Source organism: Pelecanus crispus, chromosome 18 (genome assembly GCF_030463565.1).
Source record: "Pelecanus crispus isolate bPelCri1 chromosome 18, bPelCri1.pri, whole genome shotgun sequence".
Classification (NCBI taxonomy): Eukaryota; Metazoa; Chordata; class Aves; order Pelecaniformes; family Pelecanidae; genus Pelecanus; species Pelecanus crispus.
In genome coordinates this window covers 7,222,675-7,230,855 of record NC_134660.1, presented here as the reverse complement: position 1 = coordinate 7,230,855, position 8,181 = coordinate 7,222,675, and the positions used below count along the sequence as shown (strand labels likewise).

At 56.6% G+C, this 8,181-nt stretch overlaps 1 protein-coding gene and 1 pseudogene across 1 annotated transcript; one reads left to right on the top strand and one right to left on the bottom strand.

Moving 5' to 3' along the window:
• Window positions 1-4,092: 4,092 nt before the first annotated feature.
• LOC142595184 (feather keratin Cos1-1/Cos1-3/Cos2-1-like) lies at window positions 4,093-4,861 on the bottom strand (annotated as a pseudogene).
• Window positions 4,862-6,871: 2,010 nt separating this feature from the next.
• On the top strand, window positions 6,872-7,641 carry LOC142595181 (feather keratin Cos1-1/Cos1-3/Cos2-1-like). The gene is made up of 2 exons (XM_075722772.1): window positions 6,872-6,910; window positions 7,297-7,641. Exon 2 carries the CDS (start codon window positions 7,318-7,320, stop codon window positions 7,639-7,641), a length of 324 nt encoding a protein of 107 aa, XP_075578887.1. The 5' UTR covers window positions 6,872-6,910; window positions 7,297-7,317.
• Window positions 7,642-8,181: the final 540 nt, after the last annotated feature.

Sequence of the window (8,181 nt, the reverse complement as noted above, 5' to 3'; positions counted from 1 at the left end):
CGGCAAAGGTCACTTTGCTCTGCAGCCATGAGCCCGTTTTGGAGCCAGTTTTGAAGTGACCCTGTCAGACTTGGGGGCAGCCCCTGGACTCTTCCCACAGAGGCCACCTCTGCAACCTTCTCCCCCCGCTACCAAAGCCTTGCCACGTAAGCCCAATAGAGTGGGTCCAACGGGGTTTGAGGCATAATTAGATGAATAGACATTTCAACAGAAAAGAAACAGTCCAGGCTTCAGTAAGGGGTGGACGTAACTTTGCATAACCTTCAGAAAAATGCTGCTGTTGGTCACGCTTTAAGATGTGGAAGAAATGCTCCAAAACTACAGCCATCTAATGTCCTTGGCAGATCTTTCTGATGCCTTTATCAAGTGGAGTGGATGGAGCTAGTTATGGTGGTTTCCTTATTTTTGTCATCATCAGGTCTTAACTGCTGTTTCTCACGTTCTCCCTGGGTGTCTCTGACCCCCGCGGGGCACTTTCCCAAAGGATTCTGGCTGGCAGGTCCCTGAGGGGACCGATACCCGCTCTGATGGAGTGCAGGCTTGCAATTTTGCCTTCTGTTTTGCACAGACCCTGCACAGTCCAGGCGTGAGAGCTACCCGAGCTTTTCTCCAAAACCCCAATAAGATCATAGGTCTGCGAGTGCGCACAGAGTTTTAGGTCATCGTGCTCGTGTTCTGGCTCAGGCTCTTGCCTTACATATGTCTGGGGTCAAGCTGGAAAGGCAAGTCAGTGAGTCGGTGAGTGAAGGTCAGACTGAGGGCTCATGGCAATAGTCCGGGTTCAACAAAGTCCAGCGATCACCAGGTGCGTTCATAGAGACGAGGCACGTCTCAAGTCAAGCTGGGAAGTCACGCGCACGTAAGGGTCCAGACTGAGATCAGTGGTGTCCATGGCCAGATCCAGGCACAGATGTGTCACCGCTAGAGATGTAACTCAGGTCGGGGCCAAGCACTAGCACTTAAGCTTGAAAGCTGCTCCCACGGGAAGGGGAGTTGGCTCTGGCTGAAGCCTCCCGGCAGCACCATCTGGCAATGACCTCAGCAAGGGCAACAAAGGGAAGGGCACAGCCCTCAGTTACGCTACCTTTAAGCTGGGTCGCAGACAAGGCAGGCTAGGATGGAGGATGATACACTTAGGTCCCTTACAAAACAGCTGCAGCCTCTGTCGCAAAGAGGGACTGTGCCTGACCTCCCTCATGAAACAGCAGCAGAGTTTGTGCGATTTGGCCCCGACCGAATCACATATCCCTGCCTTCCTAGGCATAGTTGCTGGGCACTCCGACTCAGTTTTGTATGGAGGACATGGAAGTCCTGCTGCTTGAACACCAAAGGAGTCCTCAGCTCTTTGGCTCTTCCCTGTGCCGCCCACAGAGTCAGTCCTACATCTCACAGCCGAGCAACATCTGGACCCTGGTCCCTTCAGTTCAATACCCATTGGGTGTGAGGTCTCAGCCCCTGCCCCACTCAGCAGCAGGCTGAGTGGTGGCATTGGCGTGGACATGAGGAGCCTGTGTCCCACCCCAGTCACCGGCAACACTGCATCATAAGGGGATACATTCAGGGACGACGGCCTGCACGCGGCGGGCAGGATTCATTGGCGTTTTTCTCCCTGTACAGAAAAGCAAGAAATGGAGGACGCAGGAGGCAGAGACTGCGTTTCAGTTCTCTGAGCACCTACCTCTCTGCCACGCTGAATCCACATCTTTTCCGTTCGAGATTCCTTTCCAGCTACCATTCCTGCTGTGACCTGCACATGCCCTCCTAACGAGGGTCACACAAGCACAGAGTGACACACGCGTGCTGACGCATGCCTGCACGGAACCATGCAGTAATCTCTACGCTCACGTAAGGCCAGGAAAACATCAGCAGCTGTGGACTCTGCCGAGGAGATGCTGGGGACCACTTTGACAAGACCTCTCACATGGCCGTCCTTGGGCATCTGGACGAGAGGCACGAGAGCGGTGCCCCTTTCCTGACAACTTTGCCACAAACAAGCCCACAGCAATGACCCAGGTGCACATCACCTGCCTGCACAGGCTGCCACCAGATCCCCAACAGCCAGGGACTGCAGTGCTAGGAAGACCCTGGTCTGCCAGTGAGGAGCAGAGCTCGGGCTGGTGTCATGGATGGAGTGAAAGAGAAGCAAAAATATACTTTATTGGTATAAAACAGTGAGTTAACAAAGTTCAATGGTAAATGCGACAGTGGTTTAACAAGACTCGATGGCAAGGTGCACTTGATTATTTACTGCATAGAGGACAGGGTCAGACAAAACTGTCAGGGAGACCCTCCCGTTGAGTCGTGAGGTTCAGAAAGGACCCCCTTGCTTCCTAAACCCCTTCCACAGAGAGGAGCCTAGGTGCGGCTGGATCCAATCCTAGTCCCAGACTTGGTCAACGGTTTATGTCGAAAGGATTATATATGTGCAATCAATCCTTTATATCACTTAGCTAAGCTTTCAAAGTTTAGCATGCTATTAGTCACTTACGGAGAATCTCTTTGGGCAAGGAATCTCTCAGCCTCGAGGAGTGACCTTGAGAGGCGTCCCTACTCAAGGGAAGATCCTGGCGTGCCGCCCGCTGCCGCGCAGGAGAGCTCAAAGGGCTCTTGGGCTGCTCACTATTGATGGGGTAAGACGATTGGCTTCTAGGCATATTTGCATGCCGACTGCAGGTGTTAGTTTCTTCCAAACGTGGCTTGAGTCGGACACCAACCAGCACTGTGGTTAGGTGGACACATTGCCATGAGTTAGCCATAGCATTTGTGCCATGCTTGGGTTGGTGCCTGTCCTGTAGCGCCAAAGGTGCCCAGCGCCCGGTGAGATGCACAAACACGGTGCCTCTGCCCTGAACTGTGGGCAGGACGAGCATGAGGGGAACCTCACATGGTCCACGGGGCACTGTGTGCCTGAGCCATCATTTGGAGCAGAGCAGTGCCTTCAGGACTTCCTTTGCTGCCCCCAGAAGACCACAGATGCCCGAGGGATGCCAGGATTTAGAGCATAAGCCGGGGCTGAAGGCCAAGGTCTAAAAAGAAATTTTCAAGTATAATTGAAAAGCATTGCTAAATGTTGACAGTACGCGTGAAGCCAGAAGTCATTTGCCCAAATTCAGGGACGACGGACACGTGAAAGGAGAACATGAGAAGGCAGGGGGTGACTGGACTGCAGAGAGCCCAAGTTGCCGTGGGAATGCTCTGTGCACTGCTGGCATCTGCCCAGTCACCATCCGCCTGTGAGTGGGGTGGTGTCCAGCAAGTGGGTCTTTGGGCACTGGGTGCTCTCCTGGAGCTGCAGTGGCCTATGCGGGTGCTGGATTCACAGGCGGTGGGGACTCCACTGTGCAGCCGGAGCGTGGCCGGTACCAATCCTAACTTGTGAATTACCTCAGCCCTCCATCTCTGGAGAGCAGCTGGGCCCTGCCAGGTGCTGGAGGACTGTGTGAGGTACCCATCTCATCTGGCCGTGCCCGTGGGCGCTGGCCATGGATCCTAGGTTAGGTAATGGAGGGGAGGGGAAGGCGGAGATGAGGCTGTGGGCTGCGGGCTGCATTATTGTTTCCCCATTCCCACTCCTGCCACCCTTTGGAGCCGTCCCCTCAGTGATGGCCACTAGCTGTGGAGTAGCCAGGGATGTCTTTGTTAGCTCCAAGGGAAAGGGCACAAACCAAAATGCGCTGCAGTGAGTCCCACCCTCGTCTTCCTCCACCTTTTCCCTGAGCACACTGGAAGAGTTGCCACAGAAGGAAGGAGGACTCGGAGGCCCAGGCTCGGATGCAGCACAACTTTAATGAGTGTAAAGAAGAAAAGGAGGTGCTTCACAGGGAGCAGCACCACAGGGGCAGCCACTAAGATGCGGTGGAGCTCCTGCAGGGCGTCCGTCTGCCTGCCCTGCAGAGGCAGGGAGGCCAACGTAGACGTCCCCACTCGGCTGGCTCCGGGAGGTGGCGACAGGGAAGGTAAGGAAGAGAGAGAAGAGAGAAGAATGAAGCTATGGCCCAAAGCTCTAAATATAATGCCCCGACGCTCTATCTCCTGCCGAGCACCATGTTCTGAGGTCTTGCAGGTTCTTGCCCAAGGATGTTGCCAGCGGCTTTAGCAGGGTTGACATCTGCTGCCACGATAGCAGCTGGTGATGCAGGAGAGGTCACAGCAGCCAGAGTTGATGGGCACTCCGTCACAGCTGAGGATGCTGCCAACCGCAGCAGAGGTGGAGGAGCCCACAATGGTGTTCTGCGGGAAGGAGCTGAGGATGGGTCCGGGCAGGGTCACCACCACGGGGGAGGGCTCAATGACAACGGTGGAGTTCTGGCACTGGCGGACACAGGGCTCATTGCAGCTGTTGGCCAGTGGGGTCGGGCCACAGGGCTGGCAGGGCAGGCATGGCTGGCATGGCTGGCACTTGTCGGAGCAGGACATGTCTTGTGGCTGGCGGTGCACCTGGGAGAGAGGGCAGGGGGAAGCAAAGCCCAGGGACACGTGAGGAGTAGCGCTGCACCCATCCACAGTGGAGCCAAGGCACCTCCTGGCTCAGCATACGCTACCCATCCCAAAGCCCAGGAGCCACCTCAACTAAGTCCCAGCCTCTCTCTGCGGAAGACCTTCTCCCCCCTTCCCTCTCCCATGGGAAGCAGCTGCCAGCCCTGGGCTAGGACAGCCCTTACCAGCGGAGACACACACCAAGGCAAGACCTGATCTTGAAGGAGGAGGAGAAGAGGCTTCGCACTCACCTGATTCCCAAGAAGAAGGAGGCGAGAGAAGTGGGTGAGAGAGCAGAGAGGTGGGCTGCCTTTTATAGTAGTCCTGCACTGCCTCAGGGCCAGAGGCACCCTTTGTGGAAGTAATAATTTTCTGACAAGCTCATGTCAAATGCAAACCATCCCGGCTAATGGTATGGGCTGTGTCCCGGTTTCCTGCACCGCCGCCTTGTCATTTCCTGGCTGATGCCACGTGCTCTCCCATAGGAAGGCTTCTGTAAGTGCCAGGATGAGAGGCCCGAGGATCTGCGGGGCAGACACACGTCAGAGCAGGCAGAAGACTCAGCTCAGGTGCTGGTGGCATCCTGTGCAGGCAGGTGATGTGCACCTGAGTCATTGCTGTGGGCTTGTTTGTGGCAAAGTTGTCAGGAAAGGGGCACCGCTCTCGTGCCTCTCGTCCAGATGCCCAAGGACGGCCATGTGAGAGGTCTTGTCAAAGTGGTCCCCAGCATCTCCTCGGCAGAGTCCACAGCTGCTGATGTTTTCCTGGCCTTACGTGGGTGTAGAGATTACTGCATGGTTCCATGCAGGCATGCGTCAGCACGCGTGTGTCACTCTGTGCTTGTGTGACCATCACAGCAGGGGGACCCTCCCCTGGTTTGTCCGTGGACACCGCAGAGCAGCAGGTTGCTCTTGCCAGAAGGAGCCCACCTATAGCTGAATGGTGTTGCCTTTGGCCTGGCAGAGAGGTGCTCAGAGAACTGCAATGCAGGCTCTGCCTTCTGTGCCCTCCATTTCTTGGTCTGTGTACAGGCAGGAAGGGCAAGAAAGCCTGCCCGCCGATGCAGGCCGTTGTCCCCGAATCGATCCCCTTATGACGCAGTGCTGCCGGTGACTGGGCTGGGACACAGGCTCCCAGTGGTACCTGCCCAATTGGTACGTGCCAATGCCAGATGCACTTCTGCAGCTCATCAGCCTGGTGCTGAGTGAGGCAGGGGACGAGACCTCGCAACAACTGGGTATCGGACTAAAGGGACCAGGGTCCAGGTGCCCCAGGCAACAAGGGGCTGACAGCGTTTCAGTGCCTGGCCCTGTTGTGGAGGGATGTCACTACAAGCCTTGGAATGGCTGGGCCCGGGCGTGAGGGCAGGCACAACTGCAAACACACACGCACGCACCAACACGTACGTACCCAACACGCACAGGTGTGCACAAAGATACACACAGACGCACAGACGCAAGCAAACGTGCACAAGGACACAGGCACGTGCAGTTGCATACAAGAACTCTCACCCGTGCACAAAAATACGCATGTGCACAGCAACATGATCTCACCAGAGGCACACCGGTGTGCGTACGCACGAGCATGCAAGCACATAGATGTGCATGCAAATAACGGCACAGACTGTTACACAATCACACTCACAAGCACATTATTGCAGCTGAGCACATGCGGGCAGAGGCGATAGGAAGGGATGTGACCGAGCAGCTGCTGGGGACCCCCCTGCCAGAGCAGGGACGGGGCGCTCTGAGCAAGGCAGGTGCACAGGTAGCACTGCTAGAGGAGTCTCAGGGACTGCCCAGAGAGAGGAGGAGGCCAAGGAGGTCGACAGCTTCCTCCTGAGGCCAGCTTAAGGTGAAAGAGAGTTGAAAACCTGAAGTGCAACGCGCCTGCCTAGGAAGACAACAGCCACTGACTGTTGGAGTGAGTGAGCTGGGAGGGAAGGAGAGAGGAGGATAGGGCACATACTCACAAGGAGCCCTTGGGGGACGAGCCAAAGATTGCAGGGCTAGGAGCACCTGGGGCCCTTCCTGTCAGCAGGCTCGTAAAAAAAAGCCTACCAGAGTGCCCAGGCTGGCATCAGCTACCTCCACTGGAGCCGTCTGGCATCTAGTCTGTGTCTTCTGCCCGCACCGAGGCATACTTGCCCCAGAAAGCACGGGACCTCTCGTCCCAGCACTCAAAACAAGCGTCCATGAGGGAATGGCCGTGGCATAAACCAGGAAATGCAAAGGCAGTGTAAAGGGAAACAGCAACACATGCCATGTCATTACCTGGGATGTTTCCGTTCATTAGGAGCGTGCAGGAAAATTGCTGCTTATGCAGCAGCAGCAGCTGCCTTTGGCCCCTGAGGCAGTGTGAGACCAGTATAAAAGCCAGCCCAGCTGGTTGCTCCCTCAACCACTTCTGTCACCTCCTTCTCCTTACGAACCAGGTGAGTTGGAACGCCCTTTCCTCCTCCACCTCCTCCTGTAGGAGCGGGTCTTGCCTTCAGGGACATCTCAGTGGATACCTGCTCCTTGGTCTTCTGTTAGCGCTCTGCGACCGTGGCCGTGGGAGAGAGCAGAGGCGAGACGGTCTGTCATGGAGATAGGCTGAGGCTGGGCTGAGGTAGCTTTTTGGCTGCAGGCTAGGCAGGAGCATCCCTGGGCCTGGCTGCTCTTTGAAGCACCCCGCTGGGCTCAGGCAAAGCAGCCCTTGTTCCCCCCTGCACACTCGCAACACCCCCACACGGCAGGTGTCTCGGTTTCATTTTGGTGGGCTTTCCAGCTGTTCCTCAGGTGTCCCTGTGCTCTGCTTCCTCCCTGCCCTCTCTCCCAGGTGCACCGCCAGCCACAAGACATGTCCTGCTCCGACAAGTGCCAGCCATGCCAGCCCTGCCTGCCCTGCCAGCCCTGCGGCCCGACCCCGCTGGCCAACAGCTGCAATGAGCCCTGTGTCCGCCAGTGCCAGAACTCCACCGTCGTCATTGAGCCCTCCCCCGTGGTGGTGATTCTTCCTGGCCCCATCCTCAGCTCCTTCCCACAGAACACCGTTGTGGGATCCTCCACCTCCGCTGCCGTTGGCAGCATCCTCAGCTGTGACGGAGTGCCCATCAACTCTGGCTGCTGTGACCTCTCCTGCATCACCAGCTGCTATCGTGGCAGCAGATGTCAACCCTGCTAAAGCCGCTGGCAACGTCCTTGGGCAAGAACCTGCAAGACCTCAGAACATGGTGCTCGGCAGGAGATAGAGCGTCGGGGCATTATATTTAGAGCTTCGGGCCATAGCTTCATTCTTCTTCTCTCTTCTCTCTCTTCCTTACCTTCCCTGTCGCCACCTCCCGGAGCCAGCCGAGCGGGGACGTCTACGTTGGCCTCCCTGCCTCTGCAGGGCAGGCAGACGGACGCCCTGCAGGAGCTCCACCGCATCTTAGTGGCTGCCCCTGTGGTGCTGCTCCCTGTGAAGCACCTCCTTTTCTTCTTTACACTCATTAAAGTTGTGCTGCATCCGAGCCTGGGCCTCCGAGTCCTCCTTCCTTCTGTGGCAACTCTTCCAGTGTGCTCAGGGAAAAGGTGGAGGAAGACGAGGGTGGGACTCACTGCAGCGCATTTTGGTTTGTGCCCTTTCCCTTGGAGCTAACAAAGACATCCCTGGCTACTCCACAGCTAGTGGCCATCACTGAGGGGACGGCTCCAAAGGGTGGCAGGAGTGGGAATGGGGAAA